We start from the raw sequence: 16,552 nt of genomic DNA, 5'->3' as shown, positions 1-16,552 counted from the left end.
TCTCTTTACATAATTCCTGTCTGTCTCAGAGTACAAATATCTAGACCAAAGGCAGAAATTAAGCCTACCCAGCTCATTTTATACAAGATAGTGCCCTCTATAATAAATGCAACTGAAATTGATGGTTTGTTGTAATAAAAAAAAGTTATATTCAAGTCTCCTTGTTACAAAAAAATTCTATATAAGAATCCACAAGGGTGGGGAGTGGGACTTGAGGTCTGCAATATGTCCCCATTAAATTTTAAACTTAGTTCAAAAAACGACATGACAAAGTGTACCTTGCCCTCCCCCCACACAGAAACACACCTCTTTGATGAGGTGAGGACTAATGGGTATGCAAATCACATTACACTTTTCAAATATTTTAGAGTATCTTTTCCCCTGCCCCTTTTAATTTTAATTATAAGAAATGCCTTACCCAATGGGGGGAAGAGGGAGAGGAGATAGAATGGTCAATGTGAATATGTAAAAACAAAAGACAATAGCAAAATTTTATTTTAAAAAGTCACTTCATTTTAAATGAAAATAATCTTATTCTTGACCATATTCTTTTCCACTACGCTGCTCATTTGATAATTTATTGTCCCACTTAACTTACAATGATGTATATAAAATACTTAGTGAATGTTAGTTGTATTGTGTTTCTCATATCCCAGTGAAATTTAAATAGAAGGGAGAAAGAAAAATTTCTTCCAAGTTCTTATATTTTTTTCAAAAACCAGAAAGTATTCCTTCAACCTTCCTCAGTTCTTACCTCAAATCGCTCCCAGAAGTAAAAGTCAACCTGTAATCTGTACACCTGCTCCCATTCTGTGGGATTGAGAAATTTGGCAATTAAAAAAACAGGAATGACACTTCCTTAAAGTGAATAGCAATTTGCTTAGGGGAAAAAGGTTTCTATTCCACATAAAAGCACTTAATAAATGCTAGTGGGAGGACTGCATTTTCCTTATTGTGCTCAGAACACTTATTTTTAACTTGCTAATTGACTAACAGTCAATATCAAGAAATTAACAGGAGATAAATCCAAGAAGGCAGCCCAGAAGCCCATAGCTCCATATGGCTATTCACAAATGCATAATGTATGGATACTATGAAAGTGAACTAGAGAGATTAACACTAGCAAGCCAATTTTACCCCAGAGGCATCTCATAGAGTTGAAGGGATTAGAACACAGATTTGGCTCTGAAAGGGTGTGCCTTATTCAAAAGAACAGGATAGAGAAAAGAGGAGATACAATGGAATTGCATAATAAGAAGCTACAGCATCTTGGGAAGCTATTTTGGGAAACATTTTGACAAAATCAAGAGGGCGAGGGAAGTGAGAATGTCTTAAGCATATACTACAAACCACATGGAGAGATTTCGAACTACATGAGGAGTTTGGAACATCAAATTCACAAAGTGATACAGTACAAATGAGGGGAATTCATTTATTCACATATATGCTGGAACGCGCTCTTTGCCTGAAGAACAGCTATTAATTTCTATATTCACCCTAATGATAACTTCATTCTTCAAAGGGAAGAGAAAACAACAAGGAACTACTTTTTTAGATCTAATTCTCACTGACAAGAAGGAACTAGTTGCTAGGATAGAATAATGGAAACTTTGGAGGTAAAATGACTGTGGCAACTTAGAATCTATGACATAGAGAGAAAGCTGGGCAGTCTGACATGCAGCCTTGATTTGGGAGAAGAGATTTCAGAGGGTTCAGAGAAAGCCCAGAGAGTAGTTACTTACTCTTGCAACTAAAATTCTACTAGAGAGGGAAGGAAGGATGATAAGCTGTCAAGAATGCAATTCTGAAGAAAAAATACCTATGTTCTGAAAATTAGGGATATGATTGTCAAGATACATTTGTTATACCGCTCCTAGCATAATAAAAAGGAATTAATCAAAAAATAACAATATTTTCTTTGTCCTAGGCACTCTGGGGGATGCAAGATGTATTTTCTCAACCAAGTTTCCTCATTCATATAAAACCTACATGCAAAAGGGAATTCAGACATCTTTTAGATTAAGGTATACAACATCTGTGCTAACCATCTTATCTACTTTCAGTACAAACTAGAACACTGGGTCACAGCAACCTCAGAGATAACATATCACAAAGCACAAGGTGGGAAATTACCAGACTTTTACACTATATGATGGTTCTGTCTATTCTGCTGTAAAACCATTAAAGATGCACTATCAGAAATACGTGTACCATTCATTTTCCTTCACTAAAATAGCAATAAAAATATGATGCCTCTCTCTCAGCCGCCTGCCCCCCAAATGGCTGCACCCCCACACAAATGAGGCATGCATCAAAATGTAGGCTGCAGGGAGCTGGATTTCTACATGCGTTCTAAAATGAGTTGCTCCCAAATGTGGTAACTTCATAATGCAAACTGCCATTGTTTGATAAAAAATTTAGAATCAGTAAAATGTTCTGCCTCCTCCCCACATATCTTACATCTAATTTTCTGAAAAATTAGCCAAGCACTTTGAAAACTGTCATCTGTAAAATCCATATGAGTCAATGATCAGGTTTGGCTTACATTATGGATGGTGATTTTAAACAGATGTTTAATTAATTGCCACCTAAAGGATAATTTTCTTTCACAGTTTACAACTCTCAATCCTTGATTTTATTCAGGAAATTTAGATCCACATTTCACATACCAAAAACTAATGTGAAGTGTCTCTAAACTTTCAGTTGGATGAGTCACCAACAGAAACAAAACTTCAGGAACTTTCAAAGCTTAACTGGAAAATCTTTATCTATGAATCTCCAGGGAACTGAATTCTATGCTAAGAAGGAGGTTCAGAACTAGAGAAACTACTTTAGATTTCTTATAAACTAGGAGTTTATACTGAATTCAAATCTGGGTACTATAAACTTATTTTGTTTTTAAAAATTTGATAACTATATTTCAATATAATTGGTATTTAGTTTAAAAACATTATTTTGAGAAGTGCACATACTTCATCAGTCTGACTGCCAAGGGTTTCCATGACAAAAAAAAGAAAAAAAAGAAAAAAGATTACAAACTTCTTCTACAAACCTTTTGCTTCTCTTGAATAATAAGATTCTCCTAGGATCCCCTTTACCTAAACATGATTCACAGAGCACTATGCTAGCGAGTCCTGGTGACTACCATAATAACTTAACCGTAGCAAGCATTATTTTCAAAATTTAAATTCTACATATAATACATATTGCTTCATACCCCTGAAGAAGTTCAATTTATTATTTATTTTATTTTTTTTTATTATTTTTTAATGTTTAACAATCACTGCCATACAATTGAGATTTTATCCCCCCAACACCTACCCCCCACTACCCTCCTCCCTCCCCACGACTGCATACAATTCTGTATAGGTTCTACATATACTTTCCTATTGAGTATATTTTCACTATAGTCATGCTATGTAGTCAGACTAAAATAAATGAAAGAAATCATATAACAAATCAAAACATGATACACAAACACATACACATACACAAACATGATCTGCTACATTTTGTGAATGACTTCCATATTTCTTTCTCTGAGTGTGGAAGGCATTTTGCCTTGAGAACCACCTTTGGGATTTTTTTTTTTTATAAGAAGTTCTTGCGTTATTACAAAATTCCAAGTCTACCAGAAAAAACTCTCGCACACTGTGGTCGTTGCTGTGCACAAAGTTCTCCTGGTTCTGCTCCTTTCACTCAGCATCAGGTCATATAAGTCCTTCCAGGCCTCTCTGAAGTCTTCTTGTTCATCATTTCTTATGGCACAATAGTACTCCATTACATTCATATACCATAATTTATTCAGCCATTCCCCAACTGATGGACATCCCCTTGACTTCCAGTTTTTGGCAACTACATAGAGTGCTGCTATAAATATTTTTGTACATGTGGGACCCTTTCCCATTTTTATGATCTCTTGGGGATATAGTCCTAGTAGCAATATTGCTGGGTCAAAGGGTATGCACATTTTTGTAGCCCTTTGGGCATAGTTCCAAATTGCTCTCCAGAATGGTTGGATGCGCTCACAGCTCCACCAACAATGAATTAGTGTTCCAACTCTCCCACATCTTCTCCAGCATTTATCATTTTCTTGTTCTGTCATGTTTGCCAATCTTATAGGTGTGATGTGGTACCTCAGAGTTGTTTTGATTTGCATCTCTCTAATCAATAGTGATTTAGAGCATTTTTTCATATGATTATAGATATCTTTAATTTCTTCCTCTGAAAATTGCCTGTTCATATCCTTTGACCATTTATCAATTGGGGAATGACTTGTATAATTATACATATGAGTCAGTTCTCTATATATTCTAGAAATGAGGCCTTTATCCCCGAGCTTAGCTGTAAAAATTCTTTCCCAATTTACTACATCCCTCCAGATTTTGGTTGCATTGGGTTTAGTTGTGCAAAAACTTCTCAGTTTAATGTAATCAAAGTTATCCATTTTGCATTTCATAATGCTTTCTATCTCTCCTTTAGTAAAGAATTCTTCCCTTCTCCATAGATCTGATAAATACACTATTCCTTGCTTCTCCAGTTTATTCATGGTATCAATCTTTATACCTAAATCATGTACCTATTTGGACTTTACTCTTGTGTACGGTGTCAGGTATGGGTCTATGCCTAATTTCCGCCACACTGTTATCCAGTTTTCCCAGCAATTTTTGTCAAACAATGAGTTCTTATCCCAGAAGCTGGGGTCCTTGGGTTTATCAAACAGAAGGTTGCTATATTGCTTGCCTACTGCATCTTGAGTGCCAAGTCTATTCCACTTGTCTACCTCTCTGTTTCTTAGCCAATACCAAGTGGTTTTGATAATTGCTGCTTTATAGTACAGTTTGAGGTCTGTTAGCGCTAGGCCACCTTCCCAAGCATTTCTTTTCATTAGTCCCTTTGATATTCTGGACCTTTTGTTTTTCCAAATGAATTTTGATATTATTTTATCCAGCTCTAGAAAATAATTGTCTGATAGTTTAATTGGTATGGCACTAAATAAGTATATTAATTTAGGTAGAATTGTCATTTTTATTATATTAGCACAGCCTACCCATGAGCAACTAATGTTTTTCCACTTACTTAAATCTGACTTTATTTGTGCAAAAAGTGTCTTGTAATTGTGTTCATATAATCCCTGGGTTTGTTTTGGCAGGTAGACTCCTAAGTATTTTATACTGTCTGCCCTAGCTTTAAATGGGATTTCTCTTTCTATCTCTTCCTGTTGGACTTTGTTGCTAATATATAGGAACGCAGAAGATTTGTGTGGGTTTATTTTGTAACCTGCAACTTTGCCAAAGTTGTTTATTATTTCAAGTAATTTTTTACTTGAATCTCTGGGATTCTCTAGGTAATTCATCATATCATCTGCAAAGAGTGATAACTTAGTTTCTCTTTGGCTATTCTTATTCCTTGAATATCTTTATCTTGTCTAATTGCTACAGCTAACATTTCTAGTACCATATTGAATAGTAGTGGTGATAATGGACATCCTTGTTTCACCCCTGATCTTACTGGGAATGCATCTAGCTTATCCCCATTGCATATAATGCTTGCTGAAGGTTTTAGATAGATACTGCTTATTATTTTATGGAAAGTTCCCTTTATTCCTATGTTCTCCAGTGTTTTTAGTAGGAATGGGTGCTATATTTTGTCAAAAAGCTTTTTCTGCATCTATTGAGATAATCATGTGGTTTTTGTTAGCTTTGTTGTTGATGTGATCGATAATGCTAACATTTTTCCTAATATTGAACCAGCCCTGTAATCCTGGTATGAATCCTACCTGATCATAATGTATTAATCTCGTGATAAGATGCTGTATTCGTTTTGCTAAAATCTTATTTAAAATTTTTGCATCTATATTCATTAGGGAAATTGGTCTATAATTTTCTTTCTCTGTTTTGTCTCTTCCTGGTTTGGGTATCAAAACCATATTTGTATCATAGAAAGAATTTGGGAGGACTCCTTCTTCCCCAATTTTCAAAAATAGTCTATATAGTATTGGAATTAACTGTTCTTTAAATGTTTGATAGAATTCACTTGTGAATCCATCTGGCCCTGGAAATTTTTTCCTAGGGAGTTCATTGATGGCTTGTTCAATTTCTTTTTCTGAGATGGGGTTGTTTAAGTATTCAACTTCCTCTTCTATTAATCTGGGCAATTTGTATTTTTTAAAATATTCATCCATCTCATTTAGATTCAATTTATTATTTAAATATAACATATATCTCATTAGCAACAGAAACAATCATATTTCTCTCCATTATAATAATAGTTCAGTTACTCAGAAATCTGAGATTTAATCCATGTGGTACTCCAAGCAAGATGTCTGGGCTAAAAAAAAATTTAATATCTTGCTGAAACCCTGGTGATGAAATACCCCAAATTCACACAGGCCAGTCTGTAGAAAAAACACATATGACTTAGCACTGTCTTTCTACCTTGGTTGGACCTGAAAGAGCTTGGGCTGTACTGAAAGAGTTTTCAGGACCTTGTGGTCACCTCTGCTCCATATTGAGGTGAAGGAGATAAGACAATCAGAATAGGAATCCATTATAATATAACATGAATGAGAAATGTTTACATGTAGCCCAAAAAACAATGTAAGTGGCAGACCTGGAGTTCCCACATTTAAGCTTCTGTTTAGGGATAAAACAACATTCTATGAAAAAGTTGGTAGGAGAAACATTCCCATGTGAGTATCTACTCAATGCCATTTGTGTCTATTTCAGATCTACCATTTCCAGAGGGGAGAAGGAGGTCCATTTTTGCCCAGAGCTCAGGAATTTAAGAGGCAATCCTGGATGAAACACAGCAGGCACTGGTTCAAAGAAGTTGGTCAAGCAGGGCCAGAAACTTTTGAACAAATATAACATCTGCAAAGTCTGTTGAACTTAGCTTGTTGGGCTTAAAGTCAGAAAGACCCTAGTTAAAATTCCACCTCAGATGTTTACTCACTGGACAGTCATTTAATGGTTCTGAATTTCAGTTTCCCTATTTGTAAAACATGGATATAATACATGTATTAACCTACCTCACAGGGTGATTGTGAACCTCACATGAGCTAACATATATGTAAAGTACGTTGCAAAAATCAAAGACATGCATATATGCATACATGTATAAGCTATTAGTATTCTCTCTATGATCATCACTGATCATATCTTACATTTGATGGAGTTCAGATAGAAACAATTCTGGGGCAAACTGCTATCCTATTATCACTTCTATATTTAATGTTAAAAGAACTATTGAGCAGATAGATAAAAATGATTGTTTTTTGAAGTTTACTAAAATTATTGGAATATGAGCTCATGTTCTGTAGACTAAATGAAAAGCCTCTTTGAGACAGCTTCAGTAGTGGACAAGATAACAACAATGATATTTACTTTGTCCTATTTCCACAAGGTTTTGATTTTTTTCATCAGGAAGCTACATTCTGAGGGTATTCTATGTAATTCTTAGTACTCAGTATAGCAAAATTTATAATAAGCATAGATTTAAAATTTTATAAATAAGAGTAGTAGTGAAATTCATAAATTCATACTGAAAGCAACAGAACTAAAGAATCAATTGTCCTTTAGCACAGTAAATACACTGAGAAAAAGCTCAGATTCTTTATCACCAGATCAGTTTCTCTGGGACTCAGCACATTTTGCTGAATGTCAAAAGCAGTCATTTATATTAAGATGCCCTGTGGGGGAAAAAAAACTAGAGCCCATTCATTAAAAACACTGAAGTCACAGCAGACATACAGCATGACTGAGCATTACAAATGTTCCTTATTGACTTTATAGCTAAATAGTGAAGGGAATAAGATATTTTCAAATCGCAAATCCTGCCTGTGAAAACTTTGGTAAAACTGTAACTCTTCGTAGACATCTCCAAATTTTTCTTCTTCACTTTCTCTACTTCTCTACTTTCCCATGACCCTTATTTCCACTACCACAACAACAATTAAATCACTTTGCAGGTACACCCACTTTCACTGAAGAAAATCATATGAACATTTTTTGAAACACTCCACATCAAGCAATTTTATTATATTAATCACATATTTTACTATGTTATTATTATATTATTATTATAAAATTGTCCTGATATGACCTTATCTAGCCTCATGCTACCAAGCTGTTTCACATCATGTTCTTCTCAGTCCACAAATACTCCACGCTTCTCAAGCAAAGTGAAAAAGGTAATAATTTCCTTAACAAAGTTGTTGCTATTTTTCTCTGAAGACCCTCTGTCATCAGTAGCCTTGAGAAGGAAAAAGCTTATATAGTGTGATAGTTATATTCATGCACTGGAAGAACTATCATATAAAAGAGGAATTAGATTTCTCCTTGGGGTCAGAGGGCATGACTGGCAGCAATCGATGGAAGTTAAAGAAAGGTACATTTAGTATTCTATTTAATAAACCCTAAGTAATTACCTACCTACTGTAAGCAATGAAAGAGTTCTTTCCCTCAAGGACCTTGTATTCCTTTAGGGATGGGAAGAAGATACACACCAGGTATAGACATATGTAAATAAAAAGTATTAGAGGAGAGAGCACATTAATAACTAAAGAATGCCAAAAGAGATGGCATTTTGGCTTGCTCTTGAAGGAAGAAGATTCTTAAAATTTGAGATGAATACAACAAGATCTTTAGGCATCAGGGAATGGCTTGTAGAGATGGCCAAAAGTAGGAGGCAGAATGTCAGGTTCAGAGAAAATCTAGTAATTCATCCTGCGTAGGATGTTGCTTATGAATGGGCCCTTTGGAGGACCTCAAACACCAGGGTGGGTAATTCCTATTTTATTTAAAGGCAATTTGAAGGCACTGAAGGTCTGAACAGGGGAGTAACTTGGAGTCAGACTTGTACTTTAGGAAGAATGTTTTAGCAGTTCTGTGGAGAAGGTAATGGAGAAGGGAAAATAGAGGCAGAGTTTAAATAGCTTCAAGCATTACTCCAGGTGAAAGAAGAAAAAATCAAAGCTATCAATAATCATATTGAAAAATTATTAAATCCCTATTGATTTGAGAAATGCAAATTAAAACAACTCTGATACCACCTCACACCCATCAGCAGATCCACTAACATGACAAAACAGGAAAATGACAAATGCTGAAGGAAAATGTGGAAAAATAGGGACAAAAATGCACTGTTGGTGCATTTGTGAACTGGTTCAATCACCCTGGAGAACAATTTGGAACTATATCCAAAGGGCTATAAAGCTCCATACTATTTGACCCAGAAATATCACTACTAAGTCTGTGTCCCAAAGAGATCAAAGAAAAATATTTAGGATAATAGGGCTTCAGGGCTTTGGTTTTTGCCTAAATTTGTCTAAATTCATGTTAATACAATAATCCCTAGGGAATTTTAAGAGTGGAAATAAAAAAAAACCAAAACACAAAATCATCACAATGCAATTATTGATGCCTTAACTAGATCTGCCAATTCTCTCTTTTAGTATAATCAAATGATTACTTTGGTAAAAATTCAAACAGTCTTGTTGGTCCTTATTGACTCATGGCTGAAAGTGACAGGCAGTCCATTTATCTATAAAAGTGTATGCAGATGCAAAAAAGCAAAGAATGGAATAAACTGGAGAAGCAAGGAATAGTGTATTTATCAGATCTATGGAGAAGGGAAGAATTCTTTACTAAAGGAGAGATAGAAAGCATTATGAAATGCAAAATGGATAACTTTGATTACATTAAACTGAGAAGTTTTTGCACAACCAAACCCAATGCAACCAAAATCTGGAGGGATGTAGTAAATTGGGAAAGAATTTTTACAGCTAAGCTCGGGGATAAAGGCCTCATTTCTAGAATATATAGAGAACTGACTCATATGTATAATCATACAAGTCATTCCCCAATTGATAAATGGTCAAAGGATATGAACAGGCAATTTTCAGAGGAAGAAATTAAAGCTATCTATAATCATATGAAAAAATGCTCTAAATCACTATTGATTAGAGAGATGCAAATCAAAACAACTCTGAGGTACCACATCACACCTATAAGATTGGCAAACATGACAGAACAAGAAAATGATAAATGCTGGAGAAGATGTGGGAGAGTTGGAACACTAATTCATTGTTGGTGGAGCTGTGAGCGCATCCAACCATTCTGGAGAGCAATTTGGAACTATGCCCAAAGGGCTACAAAAATGTGCATACCCTTTGACCCAGCAATATCGCTACTAGGACTATATCCCCAAGAGATCATAAAAATGGGAAAGGGTCCCACATGTACAAAAATATTTATAGCAGCACTCTATGTAGTTGCCAAAAACTGGAAGTCAAGGGGATGTCCATCAGTTGGGGAATGGCTGAATAAATTATGGTATATGAATGTAATGGAGTACTATTGTGCCATAAGAAATGATGAACAAGAAGACTTCAGAGAGGCCTGGAAGGACTTATATGACCTGATGCTGAGTGAAAGGAGCAGAACCAGGAGAACTTTGTGCACAGCAACGACCACAGTGTGCGAGAGTTTTTTCTGGTAGACTTGGAATTTTGTAATAACGCAAGAACTTCTTATAAAAAAAAAAAATCCCAAAGGTGGTTCTCAAGGCAAAATGCCTTCCACACTCAGAGAAAGAAATATGGAAGTCATTCACAAAATGTAGCAGATCATGTTTGTGTATGTGTATGTGTTTGTGTATCATGTTTTGATTTGTTATATGATTTCTTTCATTTATTTTAGTCTGACTACATAGCATGACTATAGTGAAAATATACTCAATAGGAAAGTATATGTAGAACCTATACAGAATTGTATGCAGTCGTGGGGAGGGAGGGGGGTAGTGGGGGGTAGGTGTTGGGGGGATAAAATCTCAATTGTATGGCAGTGATTGTTAAACATTAAAAAATAATAAAAAAATAAAAAAGCAAAGAATGCTTTTTGTGAGAAATCACAGTCCATAAATAATAGGTAAGCAGTATGACAGAGTAGAACAGGTTTTCTCATCTGTCACACAGGGATGATAATAAAGTCACTTTAATACAGCACTTATTTACCTAATTATTTTGGAGGTGATTGGGGTTGACTTGCTGAGGGTCACCCAGCTAATGTCTGAGACCAGATTTGAACTTGGGTCCTCCTTACTCCAGGACCAGTGCTCTATCCTTGTGCCGCCTTGCTAGTCCCCTCCTCCCAATTTTTTTTTTTAAGATATATAGCACTTTAGAAAGTCTTTTTGTTCGCAACCTGTAAAGTCAGGAGTCTCAACTATTCGTCTTGTTATTTTTGTCCATCAAGTTACTTTACTAGGGAGATCAATTAAGGAAATTCACTCTGCAAATGCAGAACTGTAACTTTAATCAGTAATTTTGGAGACTTGCCTGGGGGTATTGACAGAATAAGTCACATGCTTAGGCTGTCACACACACACACACACACACACACACACACACACACACACACACACACACACACACACACACACACACCAGTGAAAACCTGACCTTTGGTCTGCCTGACTCCAAGACATTTCCTCTACCCATTATTTCAGTCTCTAATTTTATTTGCAGCCTCTAAGACAAATCCATTAACGTTTCTGAGACTCAGTTGTTTTTTTTTAATCGGTAGCACAGTGACAATAGTAATAAAGTCATATTTATATAGCACATTAGAGGGGAAAGCATTTTCCCCCTCATAACCACCCCATAAGTATTATGTCCCCTACTTCACAGATAAGGAAACTGAGGCACAGAGAAGTTCAATTATTTGCAAGAGTTACACAACTGGTAAGCATTAGTGAGAGATATGCAGAATAGACAGAAGATAACCTTAGAGGGAAAAGCTCTAGAAGCTGACAAAACCAGGAAAGGTCTCCTACAGAGTAGGGACCTGAATTGAGTCTTGAAAGAAATCAGGAAAACTAAGGGGAAGAGGTGGGAAGGAACACCATTATGGGTCCAGTCCTACAGTGAAGTAACCAGGTTCACACAGAATATGTCAGAGGCCAAACTTGAACCCAGGTCTTTCTGACTTCAATGTAAGCGCTCTCTATTCAGTATGCCTCACTGTCTCTTACCTTACATTGTTCAGTCACTTGTTTCAGTAATGGTCAACTCTTCATGATCCCATCTGAGGTTTTTTTTGGCTTATATTGGAGAAGTTTACCATTTCCTTTTCCAGCTACCTTAGATTATTAAGCACTTTTGTTATATCAGATTGGGCTTGGACTCCAAAGCACATCAAACAACAGGAACACAATTTCTGATCACTCATTCCAATAAGGTTGAGTCAGACACTTAAGAAAACATTGGCACTACCTGAGCACTACACTGAAGAATGTCCAGCTTAAACATTACTTGAAAGACAGGATATAGATACCATAACTATTCTTGCCTCAATAGTTCACTAAACCCTAAAGTTGTTGAGCAATATGTCTGTAGAAACAAAGTCCTCAGAATGCTACCAAATCTATGTATGAGGTTCAGTAGACAAATTACTACTTGTTTTTTTGTCCAGACAAGGGATTTTATCAGTGCAGGGAACTCACAGTACGGAAACTCCTTTCACTAATGGAGAAGGACAACTGCTTATATGACCTATAATTTGAGAATGGAATGAAACACTCAGAGGGTGACTTAACTAATATGTGTTAGAAGCAGGTCTTGACCCCTGATTTTTTCTGATTTCAAAGCCATGGTGGCATGTCAAACTAAAAGATACCAAGACCAGCTGTCTTAGGAAGTCAGGACGACCAAAGTTTACCCATTCATCTCCTATTGTTCTATTACTTGCCATACCAAAAGTTGACTGATATAACTTGATGTAACCCCTAAAATGTCACAGCAATGCAGGACTGGACCAGTCATTATTGCCCCATCCCATTTTTAATTGGCTATAACTTTATCTGCAACACCCCTCTGAGTATTAGCTCTTTCATCTGAATGTATCTTTGCATACTGGTCTTGCAGACCTAGGCAGATTTTGGTGGGAGGCCCTAAGAGTAGACCCAGCAGTAGAACTAAAGATACAGTCCCAGGGTTATCTCTAGAGTGGCTCTGCCAAGGTTGTCATGGAGATCAACCAGCCTATCTGCAGTTCCTTGCCAGGGTCACCATAGTGATATATGGGAGCTGCTCCCTCACTCAACCTCACTAAGGTGGGTTGCCATGGTTACCTACCACTTATGAAAGTAACCAAGGCTAGCTTATTCCCAGTGTAACTGGCAGGCTCTTCTCTTCAGAAAATGAGAAACAAATGCACTGAATGCTTGAAATGCCAAAACACTAAACCATTCACTGGCTCCCATAAAGGGTTATGCTTCTTTTTTCTTTCTAAAATGTTTTGAGATTCTTTTGATCTCATGTTCATGGTCAGCAAAAAATATGTAGTACATACATCATACCCAAAATTACGTCCTGGCTTCCTCCTACTCTTCCATCTCTATCTACTGAAACATTTTTTTTCAAGAGCTGAAGTTTTTGCTGATCTGTAAGTGATCTTCCTCAAATTTTTCAACCCATTCTACTCTCTACTACTCCAATACAGTTAGGAAAAAATATTTATTAAATAGCTCCTACATATGTAAGCATTGTGCAGTCTCTACCTCCAAGGAGTTAACATTCTAATTGGGGGAAACAAGTATAAGGGAATGGTGTGAGAAAAGGAGTCTAATGGTTTAGAAAGTGGAGCCACAGAGATATGGATCAGTACAACCTTTCTGAAATTAATGATAGTATTGAATTGATTATTGTTCTAGAATGGGAAAGGGAGAGGAAGGTAGGTACACAGTTACAAGACAGTTGGCAAGAAGGTGGGATGAGCCCACCTACAATAGTGGACCTTGGGAGATGATCATCAAACAATCCAGCCTTTGGAACTGAAAGGGTTAAGTCTTCAGGGCATGGTTTCTGGTCTTAGGAATAAGGCAGATGACAAAAGATTGTGGGGGAAATAGTACTACTTTTCATTCTGGTGTGTGAACCTGTGATTTTTATCCACATAGAGAACTGCCATTGTGCTAACTTTCACCAAAGTATATCTGCTACTCATGCAATTTACAATTTTAAAATGTCGAATGAGGCATCAAGTTGAGTAGCAGTGATTAGGGTGTTTAAAGGAGTGTCAATAGTATGATGAAGTCCTCTAGTATAAGGGCAAGAGTTAAGGAGGAGAAAAAGATTTTGAGCCAGATACTAAACTCATTGAGGAAGGAAGCAGTGTCCTGGATGTCTATAAACAACAGCTACCAGGTTTTTGATTGGATGACAGATGTGGATTGTACAGACCTCAGAAGGAGAAAAGGTTACAGAATGATAGTCCATTTATAGAGCAGTTACAGCATGTGAAGTTCACAAAGCTCTTTACATGCTATTCTCATATGAGATTCATAGATAACACAGGTGACCTTGTGACATAGGTGGCACTACTGAACAGATGGGGAAAATGAAGCCAAAAGAGGTCAAGGGATTTGCCTAGAATTAAACCACCAGGAGGAATCTGAAACAGGATTTGAATTCAGGTTTCTCTGACAATAATGGAGTTCAAGTGATACAGCAAGTATGGTTTTAGGCATATACATATATGTATGTGTCCCATAATCTGGACTTGTCACTTTACGCACATAAAGAACACATAATATGAAAACTCTTTCCACCAATACAAATTAGCGATTGTAAAGTAGTCAAGAGGATTGAAAATATACTCGCTTGTCCATGATCATAAAGCTAGTATTAGATTGAAGAAAGACGAACTTGGGTTTTTCTGACTCTAAAGCCAGACATATACATATATACATATACATATGTACATATACATATACATATATATGTGCTCTTCTACACTGCCTCTTAGAACTCAACACAAAACAATTAAATTATAATACTTGTAGTGAAAAAGTTAGCACCTTAATGGCTATCTGCGTCCTTGAAAATTAGATTAAATAGTATTCTTGGCTGACATATGATTTGAATCAAGTGCAGCATGGCTGTTTTTATTTTATTTCTTAAATTAAAGGATCCCACATACCCAGGATCACAATCAATTAATATGATTATGATTAAGCAGGGAGTTTGATTTTCTCTTATTTTTAAGCAATGTCCTCAGACACCCATTAAACAAAGAGCACACAATGTGGTCCCACAGAATAATATGTAACTTTCTTATTTGATAATCAAAATAAATTAGATTGTGTGTCAATTTCTTAATCCAGCAAAAAAAATTCTTCAAAAAAATGGTAAATGGAGATAAATGTATTGATAACAAACACTTAAAAACAAACTTCATATGATTAGAAAAATAAATCTGAAAACTTACCACCTCCTTTTCAGTCTTTTTGTAGGTCAAAGCTTCAACTCTGGAATCCAGTTCTGCTTGAATTTGGTCTCTTCTTTTCATAACTCCCTTTATATTAAAACATGCAGATATAACATGTTGCAATTCATTCCATTGTTTCAATAATAATTTTATGAAGCAAAATCAATCAGCATTTCAATAATGTAGGCAAACTTCCATCAAGAGGGCAGGTTTACAATATGGGTCCCTGGTAGTTTCTTTTTTTTGGTGGGGAGGGTTGTTTGTTTATTGCTTTGTTTTTAGAATTCAGGACTTTTGTCAATGTGGCTCAAGTTCAAATTCTCAGTTAAAAAATGTCTTTAAGAAAGGCAGCACAGCATTGTAGATTCAGGTCTGGATTTAAGAGTCTGGAAAAGCCAGATGTGAATTCTGCTTCTGACAGGGACACAAACAAGGACAAACTATTCACCCTCTACAAGGCTCAGTTTCCTCATTTGTAAAAGGATGAGGTTGGAATAAATAGCCTGTCAGTTTCTAAATCTCTAATCCTATGACATTTTAGTGCCTGCTTGTTTGTTTGTTTTTAATTCTTCAATAAAAAGTTAACTTGAAAACAAGACCTAACGAGTTTGTCACTTCAAATCCATTCCATTCTAAGAGATTTTCTGATACATAGATACGTAGAGATGGGATACATAGAGCATCCCATCTGAATGTATAAAATATATCTGCTTATGAAACATTATAGCTGTTGTTAGAGGAGAAGGGGTAATAAGTTTCAATTAAGAATACACAAAGGCTTTGAGGACAATGTTAGAAAATACCAACCTCCAAAATTAAGACTAACAAAAACCAATAATATAGGATGGATTAGCAGAAGTAATTAACTCTAAGAGGTGTCTGATGACTGTTTCCAATTGATTAGAGTGGTTCTGAAAAGCAGCCGAGGGTACCAATTTAATGTACAATTTTAACAAAATATGATATACATCATGGTATTGAAAATAAAGAAAATGTTGCCTTAAGGGGTGACAGGCATAAGCTGTGACCTCAGTCTGAATGAAGATATATCCCTACAATTCAATCAAGAATACCAATGTGTTTGCTAGTGTCTTCTCAAGAGAAAAGTAATAGAATATAATTTATTATAAATGAACTCAACTGCACTGCAAAACCTGCCCAAGAGACTCTAACTATAATAAGCACATGCTTATATATATATATATATATATATATATATATATATATATATATATATATATATATATACACACACACACAAATACATATATGTATTTCTGTAC

General features: G+C 35.8%; 1 protein-coding gene across 2 annotated transcripts in view; it reads right to left on the bottom strand.

Annotated features, from left to right (window-relative positions):
* The window catches only part of SNX7 (sorting nexin 7), a 115,929-nt gene that overhangs the window by 45,559 nt on the left and 53,818 nt on the right, over positions 1 to 16,552 (bottom strand). The window contains exon 7 of one of the 2 annotated variants that reach the window (XM_072644085.1): positions 15,270 to 15,356. The exons of the other annotated variant lie outside the window; for it this stretch is intronic. Within the exon in view, the coding sequence (XP_072500186.1) occupies positions 15,270 to 15,356 (87 nt within the window). The remainder of the gene's footprint in view (positions 1 to 15,269; positions 15,357 to 16,552) is intronic. 2 annotated transcript variants of the gene reach the window in all.

This window comes from Notamacropus eugenii, chromosome 2, assembly GCF_028372415.1.
Source record: "Notamacropus eugenii isolate mMacEug1 chromosome 2, mMacEug1.pri_v2, whole genome shotgun sequence".
In the NCBI taxonomy this organism is placed as follows: Eukaryota; Metazoa; Chordata; class Mammalia; order Diprotodontia; family Macropodidae; genus Notamacropus; species Notamacropus eugenii.
The sequence above is the reverse complement of the archived record's forward strand: the minus strand, read 5'-3'. Positions and strand labels throughout refer to the sequence as shown.